Source organism: Pseudophryne corroboree, chromosome 1 (assembly GCF_028390025.1).
Source record: "Pseudophryne corroboree isolate aPseCor3 chromosome 1, aPseCor3.hap2, whole genome shotgun sequence".
Classification (NCBI taxonomy): domain Eukaryota; kingdom Metazoa; phylum Chordata; class Amphibia; order Anura; family Myobatrachidae; genus Pseudophryne; species Pseudophryne corroboree.
In genome coordinates, this window is record NC_086444.1 from 189352569 (window position 1) to 189380471 (window position 27903).

At 47.6% G+C, this 27903-nt stretch overlaps 1 protein-coding gene across 5 annotated transcripts in view; it reads left to right on the forward strand.

Annotated features, from left to right (window-relative positions):
- The window catches only part of RASA1 (RAS p21 protein activator 1), a 421336-nt gene that overhangs the window by 138801 nt on the left and 254632 nt on the right, over nt 1-27903 (forward strand). For all 5 annotated transcript variants that reach the window (XR_010246601.1, XM_063963963.1, XM_063963965.1 and 2 more), the window contains exon 2: nt 26977-27129. Coding sequence is in view for 4 of the 5 variants with exons in the window: in XM_063963963.1 (XP_063820033.1) it covers nt 26977-27129 (153 nt within the window). In the remaining variant the exon portion in view is untranslated. The remainder of the gene's footprint in view (nt 1-26976; nt 27130-27903) is intronic.

Below are 27903 nucleotides of genomic sequence, written 5' to 3' on the forward strand. Positions count from 1 at the left end.
CAAAGGTACTGAGAATTATAAAACGGAGGGGAGTAAGAACTATACTAGTGGCTCCGGATTGGCCAAGAAGGACTTGGTACCCGGAACTTCAAGAGATGCTCACGGAGGACCCGTGGCCTCTACCTCTAAGAAGGGACCTGCTCCAGCAAGGACCCTGTCTATTCCAAGACTTACCGCGGCTGCGTTTGACGGCAGGGCGGTTGAACGCCGGATCCTGAAGGAAAAAGGCATTCCGGATGAAGTCATCCCTACCCTGGTCAAGCCAGGAAGGATGTAACCGCAAAGCATTATCACCGCATTTGGCGAAAATATGTTGCGTGGTGCGAGGCCAGTAAGGCCCCGATGGAGGAATTTCAACTAGGTCGATTCCTGCATTTCCTGTAAACAGGAGTGTCTATGGGCCTAAAATTGGGGTCCATTAAGGTTCAAATTTCGGCCCTGTCAATTTTCTTCCAGAAAGAACTAGCTTCACTACCTGAAGTTCAGACGTCTGTAAAAGGGGTACTGCATATACAGCCTCCTTTTGTGCCTCCAGTGGCACCTTGGGATCTCAATGTAGTTTTGGGGTTCCTAAAGTCACATTGGTTTAAACCACTTGAATCTGTGGAGTTAAAATATCTCACATGGAAAGTGGTCATGTTATTGGCCCTGGCCTCGGCCAGGCACGTGTCAGAATTGGCGGGCTTTATCCTGTAAAAGCCCTTATCTGATCTTCCATTCAGACAGGGCGGAATTGAGGACTCGTCCTCATTTTCTCCCTAAGGTGGTTTCAGTGTTTCATCTGAACCAACCTATTGTGGTACCTGCGGCTACTAGTGACTTGGAGGACTCCAAGTTGTGGGACGTAGTCAGGGCCTTGAAAATATATGTTTCCAGGACGGCTGGAGTCAGGAAATCTGACTCGCTGTTTATCCAGTATGCACCCAACAAGCTGGGTGCTCCTGCTTCTAAGCAGACTATTGCTCGTTGGATTTGTAGTACAATTCAGCTTGCACATTCTGTGGCAGGCCTGCCACAGCCAAAATCTGTAAAAGCCCATTCCACAAGGAAGGTGGGCTCATCTTGGGTGGCTGCCCGAGGGGTCTCGGCGTTACAACTTTGCCGAGCAGCTACTTGGTCAGGGGCAAACACGTTTGCTACATTCTACAAATTTGATAGCCTGGCTGAGGAGGACCTGGAGTTCTCTCATTCGGTGCTGCAGAGTCATCCGCACTCTCCCGCCCGTTTGGGAGCTTTGGTATAATCCCCATGGTCCTTACGGAGTTCCCAGCATCCACTAGGACGTCAGAGAAAATAAGAATTTACTTACCGATAATTCTATTTCTCTGACGTCCTAGTGGATGCTGGGACTCCGTAAGGACCATGGGGATATAGCGGCTCCGCAGGAGACAGGGCACAATAATAAAAGCTTTAGGATCAGGTGGTGTGCACTGGCTCCTCCCCCTATGACCCTCCTCCAAGCCTCAGTTAGATTTTTGTGCCCGGCCGAGAAGGGTGCAATCTAGGTGGCTCTCCTGAGCTGCTTAGAATAAAAGTTTAAGTTAGGTTTTTTATTTTCAGTGAGTCCTGCTGGCAACAGGCTCACTGCTACGAGGGACTTAGGGGAGAGAAGTAAACTCACCTGCGTGCAGGATGGATTTGCTTCTTAGGCTACTGGACACCATTAGCTCCAGAGGGATCGAACACAGGCCCAGCCATGGAGTCCGGTCCCGGAGCCGTGCCGCCGACCCCCCTTGCAGATGCCGAAGTTGAAGAGGTCCAGAGGTCCAGAAACAGGCGGCAGAAGACTTTCAGTCTTCATAAGGTAGCGCACAGCACTGCAGCTGTGCGCCATTGTTGTCAGCACACTTCACCAACAGTCACCAACTGTCACTGAGGGTGCAGGGCGCTGGGGGGGGCGCCCTGGGCAGCAATGTATAATACCTTTTTATGGCTAAAATACATCACATATAGCCCTTGAGGCTATATGGATGTATTTAACCCATGCCAGATCTCACAAACTCCGAGAGAAGAGCCCGCCGAAAAAGGGGTGGGGCCTATTCTCCTCAGCACACGGCGCCATTTTCCTGCTCAGCTCTGCTGTGAGGAAGGCTCCCAGGCTCTCCCCTGCACTGCACTACAGAAACAGGGTTAAAACAGAGAGGGGGGGCACTTATTTGGCGATATGATTACATATATAAAAATGCTATAAGGGAAAACACTTGTATTAAGGGGTTGTCCCTGTATAATTATAGCGTTTTTGGTGTGTGCTGGCAAACTCTCCCTCTGTCTCCCCAAAGGGCTAGTGGGGTCCTGTCCTCTATCAGAGCATTCCCTGTGTGTGTGATGTGTGTCGGTACGTGTGTGTCGACATGTAGGAGGACGATGTTGGTGAGGAGGCGGAGCAAATTGCCTGTATTGGTGATGTCACTCTCTAGGGAGTCGACACTGGAATGGATGGCTTATTTAGGAATTACGTGATAATGTCAACACGCTGCAAGGTCGGTTGACGACATGAGACGGCCGGCAAACAAATTAGTACCTGTCCAGGCGTCTCAGACACCGTCAGGGGCTTGTAAAAACGCCCATTTACCTCAGTCGGTCGACACAGACACAGACACGGACACTGACTCCAGTGTCGACGGTGAAGAAACAAACGTATTTTCCTTTAGGGCCACACGTTTCATGTTAAGGGCAATGAAGGAGGTGTTACATATTTCTGATACTACAAGTACCACAAATAAGGGTATTATGTAGGGTGTGAATAAACTACTTGTAGTTTTTCCTGAATCAGATAAATTAAATGAAGTGTGTGATGATACGTGGGTTTCCTCCGATAGAAAATTATTGGCGGTATACCCTTTCCCGCCAGAAGTTAGGGCGAGTTGGGAAACACACCTTAGGGTGGATAAGGCGCTCACACGCTTATAAAAACAAGGGGCGTTACCGTCTCCAGATACGGCAGCCCTCAAGGAGCCAGCTGATAGGAAGCTGAAAAATATCCTAAAAGTATATACACACATACTGGTGTTATACTACGACCAGCAATCGCCTCAGCCTGGATGTGCAGCGCTGAGGGGGCTTGGTCGGATTTCCTGACTGAAAATATTGATACCCTTGACAGGGACAAGATTTTATTGACTATAGATGCATTTCTATATATGCGAGATGCGCAGAGGGATATTTGCATTCTGGCATCAAGAGTAAATGTGATGTCCATATCTGCCAGACGAAGACACGACAGTGGTCAGGTGATGCAGATTCCAGACGGCACATGGAAGTATTGCCGTATAAAGGGGCGGTCCATCGGACCTGGTGGCCATGGCAACAGCTGAAAAATCCACCTTTTGTTACCCCAAGTCACATCTCAGCAGAAAAGGACACAGTCTTTTCAGTCTCAGTCCTTTCGTCCCCCATAAGGGCAGGCGGGCAAAAGGGCCAGTCATATCTGCCCAGGGGTAGAGGAAAGGGAAGAAGACTGCAGCAGGCAGCCCATTCCCAGGAACAGAAGCCCTCCACAGCTTCTGCCAAGTCCGCAGCATGACGCTGGGGCCGTACAAGCGGACTCAGGTGCGGTAGGGGGTCATCTCAAGAGTTTCAGCACGCAGGGGGCTCACTCACAAGTGGACTCCTGGATCCTACACGTAGTATCCCAGGTGTACATTGGAAATTCGAGACGTCTCCCCCTCACAAGTTCCTGAAGTCTGCTTTACCAACGTCTCCCTCCGACAGGGAGGCAGTATTGGGAACAATTCACAGGCTGTATTCCCAGCAGGTGATAATCAAAGTACCCCTTCTACAACAAGGGAAGGGGTATTATTCCACACTATATTGTGGTACTGAAGCCAGACGGCTCGGTGAGATCTGAAATATTTGAACACTTACATACAAGCGTTCAAATCAAGATGGAGTCACTCAGAGTAGTGATAGCGAACCAGGAAGAAGGGGACGATATGGTGTCACTGGATATCAGGGACGCTTACCTACATGTCCAAATTTGCCTTCTCACCAAGGGTACCTCAGGTTCGTGGTACAGAACTGTCACTATCAGTTCAGACGCTGCCGTTTGGATTGTCCACGGCACCCCGGGTCTTTACCAAGGTAATGGCCGAAATGATGATTCTTCTTAAAAGAAATATGGACGCTTTCCTGATAAGGGCAAGGTCCAGAGAACAGTTGGAGGTCGGAGGAGCACTATCTTAAGTAGTTCTACGACAGCACGAGTGGATTCTAAATATTCCAAAATCGCAGTTTTTTCTGACGACACGTCTACTGTTCCTAGGGATGATTCTGGACACAGTCCAGAAAAGGATGTTTTCTCCCGGAGAAGAAAGCCAGGGAGTTATCCGAGCTAGTCAGGAACCTCCTAAAACCAGGAAAAGTATCAGTGCATCATTGCACAAGGATCCTGTGAAAAATGGTGGTTTCTTACAAAGCGATCCCATTCGGTAGATTTCATGCAAGAACCTTTCCGTGGGATCTGCTGGAAAAATGGTCCGGATCGCATCTTCAGATGCATCAGCGGATAACCCTGTCTCCAAGGACAAGGGTGTTTCTTCTGCGGTGGCTGCAGAGTGCTCATCTATGAAAGGGCCGCAGATTCGGCATTCAGGACTGGGTCCTGGTGACCACGGATGCCAGCCTGAGTGGCTGGGGAGCAGTCACACAAGGAAAAAATTTCCAGAGAGTGTGATCAAGTCTGGAGACTTCTCTCCACATAAATATACTGGAGCTAAGGGCAATTTACAATGCTCTAAGCTTAGCAAGACCTCTGCTTCAAGGTCAGCCGGTATTGATCCAGTGGGACAACATCACGGCAGTCGCCCACGTAAACAGACAGGGCGGCACAAGAAGCAGGAGGGAAATGGCAGAAACTACAAGGATTCTTCGCTGGGCGAAAAATCATGTGATAACACTCTCAGCAGTGTTCATTCCGGGAGTGGAAAACTGGGAAGCAGACTTCCTCAGCAGGCATGACCTCCACCCGGGAGAGTGGGGACTTCATCGGGAAGTCTTCCACATGATTGTAAACCGTTGGGAAAAACCAAAGGTGGACATGATGGCGTCCCGCCTGAACAAAAAACTAGACAGATATTGCGCCAGGTCAAGGGACCCTCAGGCAATAGCGGTGGACGCTCTGGTAACACTGTGGGTGTACCAGTCAGAGTATGTGTTCCCTCCTATGCCTCTCATACCAAAAGTACTGAGAATCATAAGAGGGAGATGAGTAAGAACGATACTCGTGGTTCCGGATTGGCCAAGAAGGACTTGGTACCCGAAACTTCAAGAGATGTTCACGGAAGACCCGTGGCCTCTACCTTTAAGAAAGGACCTGCTCCAGCAGGGGCCTTGTCTGTTCCAAGACTTACCGCGGCCGCGTTTGACGGCATGGCGGTTGAACGCCGGATCCTGAAAGGGCATTCCAGATGAAGTCATCCCTACCCTGGTCGAAGACAGGAAGGATGTAACCGCAAAACATTTTCACCGCATTTGGTGAAGATATGTTGCGTGGTGTGAGGCCAAGAAGGCCCCTACAGAGGAATTCCAACTGGGTCGTTTCCTACATTTCCTGAAAACAGGACTGTCTATGGGCCTAAAATTAGGGTCCATTAAGGTTCAAATTTCGGCCCTGTCGAATTTCTTCCAGAAAGAACTGGCTTTAGTGCCTGACGTTCAGATGTTTGTAAAAGGGGTACTGCATATACAGCCTCCTTTTGTGCCCCAGTGGCACCTTGGGATCTCAATGTTGTTTTGAGTTTCCTAAAGTCACATTGGTTTGAACCACTCACCACTGTGGACTTAAAATATCTCACATGGAAGGTGACGATGCTATTAGCCCTGGCTTCAGCCAGGCGTGTGTCAGAATTGGCGGCTTTATCATATATAAAGCCCTTACTTAATTTTTCATTCTGACAGGGCAGAATTGAGGACTCGTCCTCAATTTCTCCTGTTTTTCACATGAACCAACCTATTGTGGTACCTGCGGGTACTAGGGACTTGGAGGACTCCAAGTTACTTGACGTTGTCAGGGCCCTGAAAAATATGTTTCCAGGACGGCTGGAGTCAGAAAATCTGACTCGCTGTTTAGCCTGTATGCACCCAACAAGATGGGTGCTCCTGCTTCTAAGCAGACGATTGCTCGCTGGATTTGTAATACAATTCAGTTTACACATTCTGTGGCAGGCCTGCCACAGCCAAAATCTGTAAAAGCCCATTCCAAAAGGAAGGGGGCTCATCTTGGGCGACTGCCCGAGGGGTCTCGGCTTTACAACTTTGCCGAGCAGTTACTTGGTCAGGGGCAAACACGTTTGCTAAATTCTACAAATTTGATACCCTGGCTGAGGAGGACCTTGAGTTCTCTCATTCGGTGCTGCAGGGTCATCCGCACTCTCCCGCCCGTTTGGGAGCTTTGGTATAATCCCCATGGTCCTTACGGAGTCCCAGCATCCACTAGGACGTCAGAGAAAATAAGATTTTACTTACCGATAAATCTATTTCTCGTAGTCCGTAGTGGATGCTGGGCGCCCATCCCAAGTGCGGATTGTCTGCAATACTTGTACATAGTTATTGTTACAAAAATCGGGTTATTATTGTTGTGAGCCATCTTTTCAGAGGCTCCTCTGTTATCATGCTGTTAACTGGGTTCAGATCACAGGTTGTACGGTGTGATTGGTGTGGCTGGTATGAGTCTTACCTGGGATTCAAAATCCTTCCTTATTGTGTACGCTCGTCCGGGCACAGTATCCTAACTGAGGCTTGGAGGAGGGTCATAGGGGGAGGAGCCAGTGCACACCAGGTAGTCCTAAAGCTTTACTTTTGTGCCCAGTTTCCTGCGGAGCCGCTATCCCCCCATGGTTATTACGGAGTTCCCAGCATCCACTACGGACTACGAGAAATATAATTATCGGTAAGTAAATTCTTATTTTTCTCCCTCACTCCCTGTCAGCGTTTGGGCGCCATTATGACAAGCTGAGCTGATCCTGTGACTGTCTGGGCAAATCCTCCTCTGTAAAACCGCCTGCATGTCCGCGCTGTGCATTTTACAGGGCACTTAAGTATTCTACATGTCTGCTGATAGTGTTAGTTAAGAAACAGTGCATTTAGTCAGGGTTATATAGTACAAGTACCCTGTGATATACATCCAGTCTTTACTGTGCATTGTTTTATCTATTGAGTGTATAGCTATACATAGTACTACACTGTATTGCTAGTCCAGTGCAGTTTTGCTTGTCATAATTTCTGCATTGTACAATGTGACTATGTTTGTGTGCATATAGCTGCTGTGTGACCTGCATTTCGTGTGTATCACTCACATTGCTATCCCTGTATTCTATAACCTGAGGGGGCTAAAGGTGTGTACACACGGTGAGATCCTTGCTATGCCCGATTTTCACTTCGCGATTTTCCCTTAACTCCCCAGAGCCCAGCACCACCAATTTTGACTAACTTTTCCTGAGATATGGACTGTGTGTGCTTACGATTTTGGCTTATGTGAGATGTAATTGATGTGAGATGAACTAGATAGTACACCGATCTAGCAAGGATTGACTTGCCTGCACGGTCTATCTTTTCTTGCGATGCCGACCCCGCGGGACTTCGAATCGGGATTGCAAGCGGCATAACACTTTGCGATTTGCACTAACTTTTCTTGCCATTTTGACTATATAGTCAAAATCGAAAGAAAATATCTCACCGTGTGTACACACCTTAAGTGAGTCAGGTTTATCATTTAATATAGGTAGTTCACAGGATATACTCAGTGTGTATTTTTCTCTGATTTTTAGTCGCCATATACCTCTTGAATTCACTGTTTTTGCTGATACACTGCACAGGGCGTTCTTGTCCGGTGTTGTGCTGCTGATATTGTACACTGTTGCCTTATATTGTGCTTTCGGATATGTCAGCTACAAAGGGCAATGGTGCTGGAGCTGATCCCTCATTGCGTGGTGGTGACGCTGCAGGCACATTTGAGGAAAACATAGCAGCTGACGGTTCATATTCTAGGGGTTCCTTACCCCCAAGTGGGACTGTAGCAACGGGGATTAAAAATGACCCACCTTGGGTTACCTTCTCCATGCTATTGAATACGCTGGTAACTAGACTAACGCCCCCTATGGGACCTCCTGTTCCGGTACAACCGCTTATGGTCCCCGCGGTTAACCTGCCATGGGCCGATCAGCTGTCCGCTCAGGTACAGCAATTTAACCAATCACTGACTACTCAGAAGTCTAACCTTCGCCCGTCTAAGACCAAGGGGTCCTCTAAGCGGGCCATTACTTCCTCACAATCCACCAACGTCCCAGACTCGTCTGATGAGGATGGCGTTTATACTGATCCCACAGATTCTGATCCCGACGCTTCTGATGGGGAATCTGTTTCACAGGTGGATGTTCCTGACTTGTTGCAGGCTATCAGGACCATTCTTCAAATTACTGATGACCTGGAGCCTGATACTGCCCCTAAGGAACCGGACAGGTTTAAACGTCAGTGGTTAAACAAGTTTTACGTCATTCTGACCATTTAGTTGACATACGTCAGGAGTCCTGGGGAAATCCAGGAAAGAAGTTCTCGACCCACAAGAAGATGCTGGCTCGCTACCCCCTTACTGCGGAGCGAAGTAAAAATTGGAAACACCCCCGCCAATGGATTCGCAGGTGACGTGGCTGGTGGTATCCTGAGCTCTGCCGTTAACAACCGTCACGTCTCTGAAAGAACCGACGGATAAGCGCGTGGAGGGTTGTTTAAAGGCAATTTACACCCTAATTGGTGCTGCGCATAGGCCCACCATTGCAGCGTCATGGGCTGCATAGGCTGTTGAAGAGTGGGCTCTGGAGCTGGAGGCGGATTTGCCTTCCAACGCTTCTGATCATGCTAGACAATGTCTGTCTTATCTTGTCACAGCTTCTCATTACATTAAGAAGGCGGCTTCTGATTCCGGTATTCTGGTGGCCAAGGCTTCTACTATGTCAATTTTGGCTCGCCGGATTCTCTGGTTACGGTCCTGGTCTGTGGATCTGGACTCTAAGAAAACCATTCTTTTCGGAGACTATCTCAACAAGATAGTGGCTGACTTAGCCTCTGCTGAAACAGCATGTCTACCTAGTACAGCTCCTTCGCTGCCGAAAGCTAAAAGTACTCCATTTCGCGCCTTTTGTCCTTCAGGGAAAGCAAAATGTCAGGTGTACCCGAAACAGGTTCGCATGTTCAAACCCAGTAAGCCCAAACCCAAAAGGGCCTGGGCTGCCCGTCAGCCTGCTTCCAAAACTGAAAAGCCTGCCGCATGACGGGGCAGACCTTTCTCTGGGGGATCCCAGGGTGGGAGGCCGACTTCTAGGGTATACCCAGGAATGGTTGAGGACCACTTCCGATGCCTGGATACGGGAAGTCATCACTCGAAGTACTGTGTCCAGTTCTGGAGACCATACTGTATCTCCAGAAGGATATAAATACATTAGAGAGTGTACAAAGAAGTGCAACTAAAATGGTGCATGGCCTACATCACAAAATTTAACCCCGGAAAGGCTAAAAGATCTTAACATGTATAGTTTGGAGCAGAGAAGGGAAAGGGGGGACATGATAGAAACTTTCGAATATACCAAAGGTTTTAAAAAAGTTCAGGAGGGAAACATTCTTCAAAGGAAGAGAAGTATTAGCACTCGAGGACATACACTGAAACTGGAGGGGAGGCAGGTTCTGGAGAAATTTAAGGAAAAATTACTTCACAGAAAGGGTAGTGGATAAGTGGAATAGCCCCCCCCCCCCCCCCCCCCATCAGAGGTGGTAGAAGCTAAGACTGTAGAGCAATTTAAACATGCTTGGGATAGGCATATGAAGTTCCTTACAAAGAATTAACAAAGAATTAAGGTTCAAAAAGGGTTGAGATTACCTAAAGGATAAAAAAAGGGGCAGACTATATTGGCCAAGTGGTTCTTATCTGCCGTCAAATTCTATGTTTCTATGAAGTTACGGCGTATCCTTCAAGAATTGTCCCCCTCATCGATTTTTTGCCTGACAGACGTCCCTTAGGATTAGGTGAAGGCAAAAACTCTTTTTTCGGTGGTACAGTCCCTCCTGGACACAGGAGTGGTAGTACAAGTGCCTCTGGTTCAAAGAGGCAAGGGGTACTATTCACCGCTGTTCCTAGTCCCGAAACCAAAGGGGTCCTCCCGGCCCATTCTCAACCTCAAGTCCTTGAACAAATTTATGAGGGTCTCCAAGTTTCGTATGGAAACTCTTCGCTCTATTGTTACCTGGGGATTATATGGTCTCCCTGGACATACAGGATGCTTACCTGCATACTCCCATTGCAGTGTCGCATCAGCAGTACCTGAGGATTGCGGTTGGCAATATCCATTACCAATTTCGGGCGTTACCTATTGGTTTGACCACGGCTCCGCGAGTCTTCACCAAGGTCATGGCGGTAATGACGGCTGTACTCCGCCGTCAAGGGGTCAGGATCCTACCGTACCTGGACGATTTGTTGATCCTGGCAAATTCTCCAGAAATTCTCCTACGCTATCTGGATCTGACTATCCTGTTTCTGCAAGCCCACGGGTGGCTCATCAACTGGAAGAAATCTTCCCTGGTCCCTGCTCAGAGCATGGTGCACCTGGGGGCATTGTTGGACACTTACAGCCAGCGGTTGTTTTTGTCTCAGGAGAAAGTCTTGAAGCTTCAGGACAGGATTTAATGCTTCCTATCTTGTCTGCAAGTGTCGATACATTCGGCAATGCAAGTGCTAGGTCTCATGGTGTCGGCTTTCGACATGGTGCTCAATTCCATTCCCGCCCTTTGCAGAAGCTGATTCTTGCCAAGTGGGACGGCCTGCCTCACCGGATCAGGTCTCAAATGATCTCCTTTTCTCTGGAGGTCCGTCCGTCTGTCACTGAGCTGGTGGCTTCCAAGACCAACGATTGAGCAGGGGTCGTCCCTTCTGGGTCTCCAACTGGGTCCTTCTGACGATGGATGCCAGTCTGAGAGGTTGGGGCTCGGTGTTGGAGCAACACTCACTTCAGGGTCGGTGGACCAAGGAGGAATCTGTCCTCCCAATAAACATTCTAGAACTGCGGGCTGTGTTCAATGCTCTGAACTTGGCCCAGCATTTAATACAGAACAGACCTGTTCAAGTACAGTCAGACAACGCCACCACGGTGGCGTACATCACTCATCAAGGCGGCGCTCTAAGCCGCATGGCAATGAGGGAAGTATCAAGGATTCTTCAGTGGGCGGAACGCCATCTGCCAGCCATATCGGCAGTATTCATTCCAGGGGTCCTAAACTGGGAAGTGTACTTTCTCAGTCATCAGGACGTACATGCCGGAGAGTAGAGAGTGGAGCCTCCATCCTGAAGTGCTTCAACTCCTCGTTGACAGGTGGGGCCTACCAGATGTGAACCTGATGGCGTCTCGACACAATCACAAAGTTCCGGTCTTCAGAGCAAGGACAAGGGATTCTCTAGCAGCGTTCGTGGACGCACTGGCAATTCCATGGAACGTTCAGCTGCCATACGTGTTCCCTCCGGTGTCACTCCTGCCCAGAGTAATAAGGAAGTTCAAGCAAGAAGGAGGAATCCTACTTCTGATCGCTCCAGCGTGGCCCAGACGGCATTGGTTCTCGGACCTTCAGGGTCTCTCGTTAGAGCGTCCCCTTTTACTTCTGCAGCACCCAGATCTCCTCGTTCAGTCCGGTTGGCTTTGACGGCGTGGCTGTTGAAGCTTCTGTCTTGAGGGCCAAAGGATTTTTTGAGGCAGTCATTCAAACTATGTTGAAGGCCCGGAAACCGGCTTCTGCTCGGATTTACCATAGGGTCTGGAATTCTTACTTTGCTTGGTGCGCATCTAACAATCATGATGCTTACAAGTTTAGTACGGCCAAACTTTTGGCCTTTCTACAACAGGGCCTGGACTTGGGCCTTCGTCTGACCTCCATCAAGGTTCATATTTCTGCCTTGTCGGTTTAGTTTCAGAGAATAATTGCAACTCTGCACAAAATGGTAAGCTGCTCAATCACATTGTGATGTCACTCAGGTGCTAAAAGGGGAGGGGTAATTCTGTGTAGGAAAAAACAATGTGTTCCCTAATGCACACCGAGTGAAAAATATTACTACAGAATAGTCAGAAAATACGGAGATCTTAGTTGCGTATATCTGCAGATATAGGGTTAAGCCCCCAGGCCGACTCTACCTGATGTTCATACATTCACTCATGGTGTGTTGCGGATTCAACCTCCTTGTGTCCCTTCCTGTGGCTCCTTGGGTCTTGTCGGTGGTTCTAGAGGCGTTGCAAGAGTCTCCGTTTGAGCCCCTTGAATTGGCAGACCTTAAGTGGCTTTCTCTTAAGGTTTGTTTCTGCTGTATATTGCCCCTGCTAGACGGGTGTCTGATTTGGGTGCCTTATCTTGTAGGTCACCATATCTGATTTTTCACCGTGATCGGGCGGTTCTTAGAACACGTCCCGGGTATTTACCTAAGGTGGTGTCTTCTTTCCACCTTAATCAGGAGATTGTGGTTCCGGCATTTGCCTCTCCTGAATTGTCTTTCAAAGAGCGGTCTTTGGATGTGGTACGGGATCTCCGTATGTACGTGAAGAGAACTGCCTCCATTAGGAAAGTCGGATTCTTTTTGTTCTATTTGGTTTTCACAAACGTGGTTGGCCTGCTCACAAGCAGACCCTAGCGAGATGGATTTGAATGGTGACATGCTTATGTACAGGCTGGCCTTCCAGCTACCTGCTACCATAAAGGCCCATTCTACTCAGTCGGTTGGACCTTCTTGGGCGGCCCGCCGTGGTGCGACCCCTGAGCAATTGTGCACGGCGACTACGTGGTCCTCAGTGAACACGTTCATAAGGTTTTATGCATTCGATACTTCCGCCTCCCAGGATGCTTCCTTTGGACGCCGTGTTCTTGTGCCCGCTACAGTGCGTCCCCTCCCATAAGGAACTGCTTTAGGACATCCCCAATGCCATTCCCTCTGGAGCCCAGTGTACCCCGCAGCAGAAAACGAGATTTATGGTAAGAACTTACTGTTGCTAAATCTTTCTGCGAGGTACACTGGGCTCCACAAGGCGCCCACCCTGACGCACTTAGCTTCTTTGGGTTGGTATGGCATTAGCCGCTGACACTTTCTCCTGTCGTGAGAATGTGGTGTATGTGGCTACTAACAGTTGTCGTCTCTCTTGCCTACTACTGCATTGGACTGGTTAACAAAAACTGAGCTCCTGTGCACGGAGGCGGAGTAATAGAGGAGGCTGTGCTAGGCATTCTGGGATGAAGGTCAAAGGTTTGAGCCTGTTGGTGCCTCGGATCAAGATCCTACTCTACACCCCAATGTTATTCCCTTTGGAGCCCAGTGTACCTCGCAGAAAGATTTAACAACGGTAAGTTCTTACCATAAATCTCATTATTAATAATAGTTATATTATTAACGTGTTCCAATGTCAAGGAGAAAAAATTACTTAGAAGGCTCATTCCACTAGTCTTAATGAGTAGAGAAATACAGATCATTAATTATGGATAAGGTGTTATTTGGGTGGATTCAATTGCTGAAATTGACGCAGTGTGCTGTTACAGAATGGCACAATGCACCGGCTGGCATCACAAGTTTTTCCCCGCATCTCTATGTTGGCACCACCGTAAAAGGGGGATAATTGAGTAGCAGGGCATGACGGCAGTCTCCGGCGACACTTCGCCGGACAGTTGAAATTTAAACTGTCTAAGGGGTCTATTCATGAAGCAGTGAAAAGTGTGGAGAAGAGAGCCAGTGGAGAAGTTGCCCATGGCAACCAATCAGCATTGAAGTAACATTTATAGTTCGCGTATTATATATGTATAGAGCAACTGATTGGTTGCCATGGGCAACTTCACCACTGGTTCACTTCTCCACTCTTTTCACCGCTTCATGACTAGACCCCTCAATGAGGGAGGCTAGTAATTTGTGCTAACAATAACCATGTTTATCCTTAGTAACTCCTGAATAAGTTGTACATTAATGTTTACATTATACTATGTAAAATTACACTCCAGTAGAAAAGTATTTTATGAGACATTAAACTTCGACCTTATACTAGCATAATAATCATATTAAATTGGCTATGGAGCCTAGCATGATAACATTTTAAGCTTTAATACAAAGAGTGCACAATGTTAATTCATTATGGAATGTGAAATGATATTATGGGGATGATCTATTCCAGGTAAAGATGTACTGATCACTTGATGTATTATATTATTGTTATTTATCTGTCTTGATATAAGTTATAACAAACCCAAATAAAAGTTTTATGAATAAATATTGTACCGCTAGTGACGTTTTGTGCGTGGTGTTTTGTGTTTTCTTTTGTATGTAGGGAATTGTGGTGTTAATGGATTGGCACCTGACTACCTAAATAGACACCTGTAAGAACTATCTGTGCAAATGTGCGTTGGCATGTACTGGTCCTCTTAGTGTGCTCCATTAGTGATACTATGTTCTAAGTTTGAATAGGCATTAGATGTGAATTTTCTTATATAACATAAAGCAATCTGCATTTCTGCTCCGGTTATAAAACGTTAATGATGTGTCAAAAGAGAAGGATCTTACGTTTATGTAGAAACTTATTTGGACAGCTGTATGTGATACAGGTAATCGTCCAGCATTTATATGAGAACAGCTCAGTATACCTATGCAGTTTAATCCACTGGGGGGAAATGGGAACCAGTATGAGCATATCATTCAGTACAATATCTGTCCCTGTCTATATCTCGGGGACAATCTGCATTGCATTACATTTTAAGTATGTCATTGAAATTATTAGTACAGCTAAACTTTACGGGTACATTTATGTGTACTAAGCCATAGAATGGAAAACATTTTCCACTGGCATCGACACAAGTTACCTGTGTGGACATTAGTGGAATTCATGTTCAATAGGAATTAACCTCTAAAGCTGGGTACCCAATAGCGATGTCATCTGGTCTTGAGAATCGGAACGACACCGAAATCCCTTATTTAGATGATACTGATGAAGCTATTTAACATAAAGCTTATTAATATTGATGCAGATATTATCACTAATGTACAGACTGTACTTATCCGGGAAATAACTGAGAAACCAATATATATTGAGAGACGAAGTACGTCCAATGTACCTTGTTTTTATAATGATTTCAGTTTATTCCTATCTACGGATTGTGGTGTTTTGCTGGTGGTAACTGCGGGAGAATTATGTTTTACATAGATTTAATAAAAGTTGTAAATGTTAAAATATCATAACCAAAGTGCACCGTTCAACATAAACTTTTTTTCTCTAACGTCCTAGAGGATGCTGGGACTCCGTAAGGAAAATGGGGATAGACGGGCTCCGCAGGAGACATGGGCACTTTAAGAAAGACTTTGACTCTGGGTGTGCACTGGCTCCTCCCTCTATGCCCCTCCTCCCTCTATGCCCCTCCTCCAGACCTCAGTTTGATACTGTGCCCAGAGGAGCTGGGTGCATTTCAGGAGCTCTCCTGAGTTTCCTGTAAGAAAGCATGTTTGTTAGGTTTTTTATTTTCAGGGAGCCTGCTGGCAACAGACTCCCTGCATCGAGGGACCGAGGAGAGAGAAACAGACCCACTTCTCTGAGTTTCTGGGCTCTGTTTCTTAGGCTACTGGACACCATTAGCTCCAAAGGGATCGGTACGCAGGTCTCACCCTCGCCGTCTGTCCCAGAGCCGCGCCGCCGTCCTCCTCGCAGAGCCGGAAGATTGAAGCCGGGTGAGTATGTGAGGAAAAGATCATCACAGGTGGCAGAAGACTTAAGATTCTTCACGGAGGTAACGCACAGCACTGCAGCTGTGCGCCATTGCTCCCATTCACCTCACACACTCCGGTCACTGTAAGGGTGCAGGACGCAGGGGGGGGGGGGGGCGCCCTGGGCAGCAATTTAAACCTCCTATATGGCATATAAGTGTATATACATGTACAGCTGGGCACTGTACATGTATATAGAGAGCCCCCGCCATAATTTGAATTATTTCGAGCGGGACAGAAGCCCGCCGCCGAGGGGGCGGGGCTTCTCCCTCAGCACTCACCAGCGCCATCTTTTCTCCACAGCACCGCTGAGAGGAAGCTCCCCGGACTCTCCCCTGCTTGACACACGGTGAAAGAGGGTTTTTAAGTAGAGGGGGGGCACATATTTGGCGCAATACAGATTACAAAGCGCTACTAGGTAAACACAGTGTTTTTCCTGGGTCATATAGCGCTGGGGTGTGTGCTGGCATACTCCCTCTCTGTCTCTCCAAAGGGCCTGGTGGGGAACCTGTCTTCAGAAAAAGGGCTTCCCTGTGTGTGTGCGGTGTGTCGGTACGTGTGTCGACATGTCTGAGATTGAAGGCTCATCTAAGGAGGAGGGGGAGTGTATGAATGATCTCCGTCAGCAGTGCCGACACCTGACTGGATGGATATGTGGAATGTGTTGAGTGCAAATGTTAATTTACTGCACAAAAGATTAGACAAAGCTGAAGCTGGGTTACAGTCAGGGAGTCAACCCATGCCTGTCCCAATGTCGCCTGGACCTTCGGGGTCTCAGAAGCGCCCACTATCCCAAATAGCTGACACAGATACCGACACGGACTCAGACTCCAGTGTCGACTACGAAGATGCAAAATTGCAGCCAAGGGTGGCAAAATGTATTCGATATATGATTATCGCTATTAAAGATGTTTTGCATATCACTGAGGAACCCCCTGTCTCTGACACGAGGGTGCACATGTTTAAGGGAAAGAAACCAGAGGTCACCTTTCCTTCCTCACATGAGCGGAACGATTTATGCGAAAAAGCGTGGGAAACTCCAGACAAAAAACTGCAGATTCCCAAAAGGATTCTTATAGCGTATCCTTTCCCGTCACACAACAGAATACGGTGGGAATCCTCCCCTATGGTGGACAAAGCTTTAACACGCTTATCAAAAAAGATAGCGCTTCGATCCCAAGATACAGCTACCCTCAAGGATACTGCTGACCGCAAGCAGGAGGTTACCTTGAAGTCCATTAACGCACATTCTGGTAGGTTACTCAGACCGGCTATTGCGTCAGCCTGGGTTTGTAGTGCTGTAGCAGCATGAACAGATTCCTTATCAGCAGATATTGAGACTCTTGATAAGGATACCATTTTAATGACCCTAGGGCATATAAAAGATGCTGTCTTATATATGAGAGATGCTCAAAGAGACATTAGTTTACTGGGTTCCAGAATAAACGCTATGTCTATTTCTGCTAGGCGTGGCTTATGGAACCGGCAGTGGACAGGTGATGCCGACTCCAAGAGGCATATGGAGTCTTTGCCTTACAAGGGTGAGGAATTGTTCGGAGAGGGCCTCTCTGATCTCGTCTCCACAGCTACGACAGGTAAATCAAATTTTTTGCCATATATTCCCTCACAATCTAAGAAAGCGCCTCATTATCAAATGCAGTCCTTTCGTTCCAATAAAAGCAAGAGAGCATGTGGATCGTCCTTTCTTGCCAGAGGTAAGGGCAGGGGGGAAAAGCTGCACACACCACAGCTAGTTCCCAGGAACAGAAGTCCTCCCCGGTCTCTGCTAAATCCACCACATGACGCTGGGGCTCCCCTGAGGGAGTCAGCTCCTGTGGGGGCACGTCTTCGACTGTTCAGCCACGTCTGGGTCCACTCACAGGTGGATCCATGGGCAATAGAAATTGTTTCCCAGGGTTACAAGCTAGAATTCGAAGAAGTGCCTCCTCGCCGGTTTTTCAAATCGGCCCTACCGAAACAACCCCTGGAAAGGGAGAGAGTTTTACAGGCAATTCACAAATTGTGTCTGCAACAAGTGGTGGTAGAGGTTCCCCTGCTTCAAAGAGGGCAGGGGTACTACTCAACTCTGTTTGTGGTTCCGAAACCGGACGGTTCGGTCAGACCCATTTTGAATTTAAAATCCCTGAACCTTTACTTAAAACGGTTCAAGTTCAAGATGGAATCGCTCAGGGCGGTCATCGCCAGCCTGGAAGGGGGAGATTTTTTGGTATCTCTGGACATAAAGGATGCATACCTGTATGTCCCCATATATCCTCCTCATCAGGCGTACCTGAGATTTGCGGTACAGGATTGTCATTACCAATTTCAGACGTTGCCGTTTGGGCTTTCCACGGTCCCAAGAATTTTCACCAAGGTAATGGCGGAAATGATGGTGCTCCTGCGCAAGCAGGGTGTCACAATTATCCCGTACTTGGACGATCTCCTCATAAAAGCGAGATCAAGGGAGAAGTTGCTGAGCAGCGTATCACTTTCACTGAATGTGTTACAGCGACACGGCTGGATTCTCAATATTCCAAAGTCGCAGCTGAATGCTACAACTCGTCTGCCCTTCTTGGGCATGATTCTGGACACAGACCAGAATAGGGTTTTTCTTCCGACAGAAAAAGCACAGGAACTCATGACTCTAGTCATGAACTTGTTGAAACCAAAACAAGTGTCAGTACATCATTGCACTCAAGTTCTGGGAAAGATGGTGGCAACATACGAAGCCATTCCATACTGCAGATTCCATGCAAGGACCTTCCAATGGGACCTATTGGACAAATGGTCCGGGTCGTATCTGCAATTGCATCAGAGGATCACCCTGTCCCCCAGGGCCAGAGTATCTCTCCTGTGGTGGCTAAACAGTGCTCACATTCTAGAGGGCCGCAGGTTCAGCATTCAGGACTGGATCCTGGTGACCACAGACGCGAGCCTCCGAGGTTGGGGAGCAGTCACACAGGGAAGAAATTTCCAAGGACTTTGGTCAAGTCAAGAGACTTGTCTTCACATCAGCATCCTGGAACTAAGGGCCATATACAACGCCCTACGTGAAGCGGAGATCTTACTTCGCAATCGACCAGTTCTGATCCAGTCAGACAACATCACCGCAGTAGCTCATGTAAACCGCCAAGGCGGCACAATGAGCAGAGTGGCAATGGCGGAAGCCACCAGGATTCTTCGCTGGGCGGAGAATCATGTAAGCGCTCTGTCAGCAGTGTTCATTCCGGGAGTGGACAACTGGGAAGCAGACTTCCTCAGCAGACACGATCTGCATCCGGGAGAGTGGGGACTTCATCTGGAAGTCTTCGCGCAGATTGCAAGTCGATGGGGACTACCCCAAATAGACATGATGGCGTCCCGTCTCAACAAAAAGCTACAAAGGTATTGCGCCAGGTCAAGAGACCCTCAGGCAGTAGCTGTGGACGCCCTAGTGACACCATGGGTGTTTCAGTTGGTATATGTGTTTCCTCCTCTTCCTCTCATACCCAAGGTGTTGAGGATAATAAGAAAAAGAGGAGTAAGAACAATTCTCATTGTTCCAGATTCACCACGAAGGACTTGGTATCCGGATCAGCAAGAAATGCTCACAGACGATCCGTGGCCTCTTCCTCTAAGACAGGACTTGTTACAACAAGGTCCCCTGTCTGTTCCAAGACTTACCGCGGCTGCGTTTGACGGCATGGCGGTTGAACACCGGATCCTAGCGGAATAAGGTATTCTGGATGATATCATTCCTACGCTAATAAAGGCTAGGAAGGACGTGACATCTAAACATTATCACCGAATATGGAGAAAATATGTTTCTTGGTGTGAGGCCAGGAATGCTCCTACGGAAGAATTCCAGCTGGGCCGTTTTCTTCACTTCCTACAAACTGGAGTGAATTTGGGCCTAAAATTAGGCTCCATTAAAGTTCAGATCTCGGCCTTATCCATTTTCTTTCAAAAGGAATTGGCCTCATTACCTGAAGTATAGACTTTTGTGAAGGGAGTTCTGCATATTCAGCCTCCTTTTGTACCTCCGGTGGCGCCTTGGGACCTTAACGTGGTGTTAAGTTTCCTTAAGTCACATTGGTTTGAACCACTTAAGACAGTGGAGTTGAAATATCTCACCTGGAAGGTGGTCATGTTGTTAGCCTTGGCTTCGGCTAGGCGAGTGTCTGAATTGGCGGCTTTATCACATAAAAGCCCCTATCTGGTTTTCCATATGGATAGAGTGGAATTGCGGACCCGTCCTCAATTCCTGCCTAAGGTGGTCTCATCTTTTCATATGAACCAACCTATTGTCGTGCCTGTGGCTACACGTGACTTGGAGGATTCCGAGTCCTTTGATGTGGTCAGGGCTTTGAAAATTTATGTGGCCAGAACTGCTAGGATCAGAAAAACAGAAGCACTGTTTGTCCTGTATGCAGCCAACAAAGTTGGCGGCCCTGCTTCAAAGCAGACTATTGCTCGCTGGATCTGTAACACGATTCAGCAGGCGCATTCTACGGCAGGATTGCCATTACCGAAATCGGTTAAAGCCCATTCCACTAGGAAGGTGGGCTCTTCTTGGGCGGCTGCCCGAGGGGTCTCGGCACTACTGCTGTGCCGAGCTGCTACTTGGTCGGGGTGAAACACCTTTGCAAAGTTCTATAAGTTTGATACCCTGGCTGAGGAGGACCTCCTGTTTGCTCAATCGGTGCTGCAGAGTCATCCGCACTCTCCCGCCCGTTTGGGAGCTTTGGTATAATCCCCATGGTCCTTACGGAGTCCCAGCATCCTCTAGGACGTTAGAGAAAATAAGATTTTAAACCTACCGGTAAATTTTTTTCTCGTAGACCGTAGAGGTTGCTGGACGCCCGTCCCAAGTGCGGACTACTTCTGCAAGACTTGTATATAGTTGTTGCTTACATAAGGGTTATGTTATAGTTTCATCGGTCTTGGACTGATGCTATGTTGTTTTTTCATACTGTTAACTGGGTAATATTTCACAAGTTATACGGTGTCATTGGTGTGGCTGGTATGAATCTTGCCCTTGGATTACAAAAATCCTTTCCTTGTACTGTCCGTCTCCTCTGGGCACAGTTTCTCTAACTGAGGTCTGGAGGAGGGGCATAGAGGGAGGAGCCAGTGCACACCCAGAGTCAAAGTCTTTCTTAAAGTGCCCATGTCTCCTGCGGAGCCCGTCTATCCCCATGGTCCTTACGGAGTCCCAGCATCCCCTACGGACTACGAGAAAAAGATTTACCGGTAGGTTTAAAATCTTATTTTCTCTGACGTCCTAGTGGATGCTGGGACTCCGTAAGGACCATGGGGATATAGCGGCTCCGCAGGAGACAGGGCACACAATAATAAAAGCTTTAGGATCAGGTGGTGTGCACTGGCTCCTCCCCCTATGACCCTCCTCCAAGCCTCAGTTAGATTTTTGTGCCCGACGAGAAGGGTGCAATCTAGGTGGCTCTCCTGAGCTGCTTAGAATAAAAGTTTAAGTTAGGTTTTTTATTTTCAGTGAGTCCTGCTGGCAACAGGCTCACTGCTACGAGGGACTTAGGGGAGAGAAGTAAACTCACCTGCGTGCAGGATGGATTTGCTTCTTAGGCTACTGGACACCATTAGCTCCAGAGGGATCGAACACAGGCCCAGCCATGGAGTCCGGTCCCGGAGCCGTGCCGCCGACCCCCCTTGCAGATGCCGAAGTTGAAGAGGTCCAGAGGTCCAGAAACAGGCGGCAGAAGACTTTCAGTCTTCATAAGGTAGCGCACAGCACTGCAGCTGTGCGCCATTGTTGTCAGCACACTTCACCAACAGTCACCAACTGTCACTGAGGGTGCAGGGCGCTGGGGGGGGCGCCCTGGGCAGCAATGTATAATACCTTTTTATGGCTAAAATACATCACATATAGCCCTTGAGGCTATATGGATGTATTTAACCCCTGCCAGATCTCACAAACTCCGGGAGAAGAGCCCACCGAAAAGGGGGCGGGGCCTATTCTCCTCAGCACACGGCGCCATTTTCCTGCTCAGCTCTGCTGTGAGGAAGGCTCCCAGGCTCTCCCCTGCACTGCACTACAGAAACAGGGTTAAAACAGAGAGGGGGGGCACTTATTTGGCGATATGATTACATATATAAAAATGCTATAAGGGAAAACACTTGTATAAGGGGTTATCCCTGTATAATTATAGCGTTTTTGGTGTGTGCTGGCAAACTCTCCCTCTGTCTCCCCAAAGGGCTAGTGGGGTCCTGTCCTCTATCAGAGCATTCCCTATGTGTGTCGGTACGTGTGTGTCGACATGTAGGAGGACGATGTTGGTGAGGAGGCGGAGCAAATTGCCTGTATTGGTGATGTCACTCTCTAGGGAGTCGACACTGGAATGGATGGCTTATTTAGGAATTACGTGATAATGTCAACACGCTGCAAGGTCGGTTGACGACATGAGACGGCCGGCAAACAAATTAGTACCTGTCCAGGCGTCTCAGACACCGTCAGGGGCTTGTAAAAATGCCCATTTACCTCAGTCGGTCGACACAGACACAGACACGGACACTGACTCCAGTGTCGACGGTGAAGAAACAAACGTATTTTCCTTTAGGGCCACACGTTTCATGTTAAGGGCAATGAAGGAGGTGTTACATATTTCTGATACTACAAGTACCACAAATAAGGGTATTATGTAGGGTGTGAATAAACTACTTGTAGTTTTTCCTGAATCAGATAAATTAAATGAAGTGTGTGATGATACGTGGGTTTCCTCCGATAGAAAATTATTGGCGGTATACCCTTTCCCGCCAGAAGTGAGGGCGAGTTGGGAAACACACCTTAGGGTGGATAAGGCGCTCACACGCTTATAAAAACAAGGGGCGTTACCGTCTCCAGATACGGCAGCCCTCAAGGAGCCAGCTGATAGGAAGCTGAAAAATATCCTAAAAGTATATACACACATACTGGTGTTATACTACGACCAGCAATCGCCTCAGCCTGGATGTGCAGCGCTGAGGGGGCTTGGTCGGATTTCCTGACTGAAAATATTGATACCCTTGACAGGGACAAGATTTTATTGACTATAGATGCATTTCTATATATGCGAGATGCGCAGAGGGATATTTGCATTCTGGCATCAAGAGTAAATGTGATGTCCATATCTGCCAGACGAAGACACGACAGTGGTCAGGTGATGCAGATTCCAGACGGCACATGGAAGTATTGCCGTATAAAGGGGCGGTCCATCGGACCTGGTGGCCATGGCAACAGCTGAAAAATCCACCTTTTGTTACCCCAAGTCACATCTCAGCAGAAAAGGACACAGTCTTTTCAGTCTCAGTCCTTTCGTCCCCATAAGGGCAGGCGGGCAAAAGGGCCAGTCATATCTGCCCAGGGGTAGAGGAAAGGGAAGAAGACTGCAGCAGGCAGCCCATTCCCAGGAACAGAAGCCCTCCACAGCTTCTGCCAAGTCCGCAGCATGACGCTGGGGCCGTACAAGCGGACTCAGGTGCGGTAGGGGGTCATCTCAAGAGTTTCAGCACGCAGGGGGCTCACTCACAAGTGGACTCCTGGATCCTACACGTAGTATCCCAGGTGTACATTGGAAATTCGAGACGTCTCCCCCTCACAAGTTCCTGAAGTCTGCTTTACCAACGTCTCCCTCCGACAGGGAGGCAGTATTGGGAACAATTCACAGGCTGTATTCCCAGCAGGTGATAATCAAAGTACCCCTTCTACAACAAGGGAAGGGGTATTATTCCACACTATATTGTGGTACTGAAGCCAGACGGCTCGGTGAGATCTGAAATATTTGAACACTTACATACAAGCGTTCAAATCAAGATGGAGTCACTCAGAGTAGTGATAGCGAACCAGGAAGAAGGGGACGATATGGTGTCACTGGATATCAGGGACGCTTACCTACATGTCCAAATTTGCCTTCTTACCAAGGGTACCTCAGGTTCGTGGTACAGAACTGTCACTATCAGTTCAGACGCTGCCGTTTGGATTGTCCACGGCACCCCGGGTCTTTACCAAGGTAATGGCCGAAATGATGATTCTTCTTAAAAGAAATATGGACGCTTTCCTGATAAGGGCAAGGTCCAGAGAACAGTTGGAGGTCGGAGTAGCACTATCTTAAGTAGTTCTACGACGGCACGAGTGGATTCTAAATATTCCAAAATCGCAGTTTTTTCCGACGACACGTCTACTGTTCCTGGGGATGATTCTGGACACAGTCCAGAAAAGGATGTTTTCTCCCGGAGAAGAAAGCCAGGGAGTTATCCGAGCTAGTCAGGAACCTCCTAAAACCAGGAAAAGTATCAGTGCATCATTGCACAAGGATCCTGTGAAAAATGGTGGTTTCTTACAAAGCGATCCCATTCGGTAGATTTCACGCAAGAACCTTTCCGTGGGATCTGCTGGAAAAATGGTCTGGATCGCATCTTCAGATGCATCAGCGGATAACCCTGTCTCCAAGGACAAGGGTGTTTCTTCTGCGGTGGCTGCAGAGTGCTCATCTATGAAAGGGCCGCAGATTCGGCATTCAGGACTGGGTCCTGGTGACCACGGATGCCAGCCTGAGTGGCTGGGGAGCAGTCACACAAGGAAAAAATTTCCAGAGAGTGTGATCAAGTCTGGAGACTTCTCTCCACATAAATATACTGGAGCTAAGGGCAATTTACAATGCTCTAAGCTTAGCAAGACCTCTGCTTCAAGGTCAGCCGGTATTGATCCAGTGGGACAACATCACGGCAGTCGCCCACGTAAACAGACAGGGCGGCACAAGAAGCAGGAGGGAAATGGCAGAAACTACAAGGATTCTTCGCTGGGCGAAAAATCATGTGATAACACTCTCAGCAGTGTTCATTCCGGGAGTGGAAAACTGGGAAGCAGACTTCCTCAGCAGGCATGACCTCTACCCGGGAGAGTGGGGACTTCATCGGGAAGTCTTCCACATGATTGTAAACCGTTGGGAAAAACCAAAGGTGGACATGATGGCGTCCCGCCTGAACAAAAAACTAGACAGATATTGCGCCAGGTCAAGGGACCCTCAGGCAATAGCGGTGGACGCTCTGGTAACACTGTGGGTGTACCAGTCAGAGTATGTGTTCCCTCCTATGCCTCTCATACCAAAAGTACTGAGAATCATAAGAGGGAGATGAGTAAGAACGATACTCGTGGTTCCGGATTGGCCAAGAAGGACTTGGTACCCGAAACTTCAAGAGATGTTCACGGAAGACCCGTGGCCTCTACCTTTAAGAAAGGACCTGCTCCAGCAGGGGCCTTGTCTGTTCCAAGACTTACCGCGGCCGCGTTTGACGGCATGGCGGTTGAACGCCGGATCCTGAAAGGGCATTCCAGATGAAGTCATCCCTACCCTGGTCGAAGACAGGAAGGATGTAACCGCAAAACATTTTCACCGCATTTGGTGAAGATATGTTGCGTGGTGTGAGGCCAAGAAGGCCCCTACAGAGGAATTCCAACTGGGTCGTTTCCTACATTTCCTGAAAACAGGACTGTCTATGGGCCTAAAATTAGGGTCCATTAAGGTTCAAATTTCGGCCCTGTCGAATTTCTTCCAGAAAGAACTGGCTTTAGTGCCTGACGTTCAGATGTTTGTAAAAGGGGTACTGCATATACAGCCTCCTTTTGTGCCCCAGTGGCACCTTGGGATCTCAATGTTGTTTTGAGTTTCCAAAAGTCACATTGGTTTGAACCACTCACCACTGTGGACTTAGCATCGTCACCTTCCATGTGAGATATTTTATTAGCCCTGGCTTCAGCCAGGCGTGTGTCAGAATTGGCGGCTTTATCATATATAAAGCCCTTACTTAATTTTTCATTCTGACAGGGCAGAATTGAGGACTCGTCCTCAATTTCTCCTTAAGGTGTTTTCTGTTTTTCACATGAACCAACCTATTGTGGTACCTGCGGGTACTAGGGACTTGGAGGACTCCAAGTTACTTGACGTTGTCAGGGCCCTGAAAAATATGTTTCCAGGACGGCTGGAGTCAGAAAATCTGACTCGCTGTTTAGCCTGTATGCACCCAACAAGATGGGTGCTCCTGCTTCTAAGCAGACGATTGCTCGCTGGATTTGTAATACAATTCAGTTTACACATTCTGTGGCAGGCCTGCCACAGCCAAAATCTGTAAAAGCCCATTCCAAAAGGAAGAGGGCTCATCTTGGGCGACTGCCCGAGGGGTCTCGGCTTTACAACTTTGCCGAGCAGTTACTTGGTCAGGGGCAAACACGTTTGCTAAATTCTACAAATTTGATACCCTGGCTGAGGAGGACATGGAGTTCTCTCATTCGGTGCTGCAGGGTCATCCGCACTCTCCCGCCCGTTTGGGAGCTTTGGTATAATCCCCATGGTCCTTACGGAGTCCCAGCATCCACTAGGACGTCAGAGAAAATAAGATTTTACTTACCGATAAATCTATTTCTCGTAGTCCGTAGTGGATGCTGGGCGCCCATCCCAAGTGCGGATTGTCTGCAATACTTGTACATAGTTATTGTTACAAAAATCGGGTTATTCTTGTTGTGAGCCGTCTTTTCAGAGGCTCCTTCGTTGTTATCATACTGTTAACTGGGTTCAGATCACAGGTTGTACGGTGTGATTGGTGTGGCTGGTATGAGTCTTACCCGGGATTCAATATCCTTCCTTATTATGCACGCTCGTCCGGGCACAGTATCCTAACTGAGGCTTGGAGGAGGGTCATAGGGGGAGGAGCCAGTGCACACCACCTGATCCTAAAGCTTTTATTATTGTGTGCCCTGTCTCCTGCGGAGCCGCTATATCCCCATGGTCCTTACGGAGTCCCAGCATCCACTACGGACTACGAGAAATAGATTTATCGGTAAGTAAAATCTTATTTTTTCCTTCTGCTTATAATTGTCAGAGGCTTAACATGGAGGCACTCCCATCTTGACAGGTTTTGAAAATCCATGGTCTCATTACAGATATTGTTTGCATTAATTGGGGTCACTGAGACTTGAGCTTGATGTTATAAGTCTTATGGATGGTATTTTCTCTTTGACTCTTAGGTAAGAATAATAAAAATCATACAATCAGCAAATCCTAGAAAAGAGAAAATAGACATACATTATATAAGGTTGAGAAGGCCCAGATATCAGACTGCCTGGGAAAAGTTGGCTTAAGAGTTTACAATTTAGAGGAAGCTAGTGTAAATGATATATAACTTTTAAATCATATTTTTAAATACATATACGTGGTTAAATATTCCCCACTGTTTCATTTCAGGTGGTATCATGGCAAGCTGGATAGAACCATTGCGGAGGAGCGGCTGTACCAGGCCGGGAGGACTGGAAGCTATCTTATTAGGGAGAGTGATCGTAGGCCGGGGTCTTTTGTACTTTCATTTCTCAGTAAAACAAATGTGGTCACCCATTTCAGGTGAGTAGAAAAATAAAGGCAGCATTTTTCTCAGATTCTCCGGCTGATCTTAACATTTCCTTTTTTTGTTTCTTTTTCTGCTGCAGTCGTGGATTACACAATTGAAGAAAATTGTTCTTTATTATTTCCAGCCACAGAGGTCAATCCGCTTAGGTGCGAGTTGCTGTTTTCTCTGTAAATTTGCATTGCAAATTAATTTTGCAATCCAATTAGGAACTCACATTGAGCCAGTCAAAGTAAACTCACATTTTTCTGTTTGCACCTCACTGAGGGCGAGATGGCAGGGAATATCATTACTTTAAGGTTAAAATGTCTGGACAACATGCAGAGCCCCTTGGACACCCCGACTACTTGGGTAATTGAAAGTTTCTAATTAGCTTAGTTTATTAATTACCATGTAATTTTTTTGGGTTCAGTTACTCCAAAATCAACTTTTCATTGCTTTATGCACCCCAAGTTTAATTTATTTTAGAAAATCATTTTTAAATAAAAATTTTGTACATTTTTTATGTCTCCTCAAATCACCCCAAAAGCATCTTTTATTTTCCCCCTACTTTTTGAGGGCATTTTCGTTTTTTTGTATGAAAGTAAACAAAAGTTTGCTTTTTACAATTTTTAAGTAAAAAACAAAAACAAATCCACCAGTCAGCCATTTAGCACTGTTTAAAAACCTCCAGTACCTTCCTTACACACACTAACAGCCTTCTGTATGATTCTGCTAGCAAAATTGTCACACTTTTCGGGTCCAGGAAAGTCACTCCACTTTCTCATGCA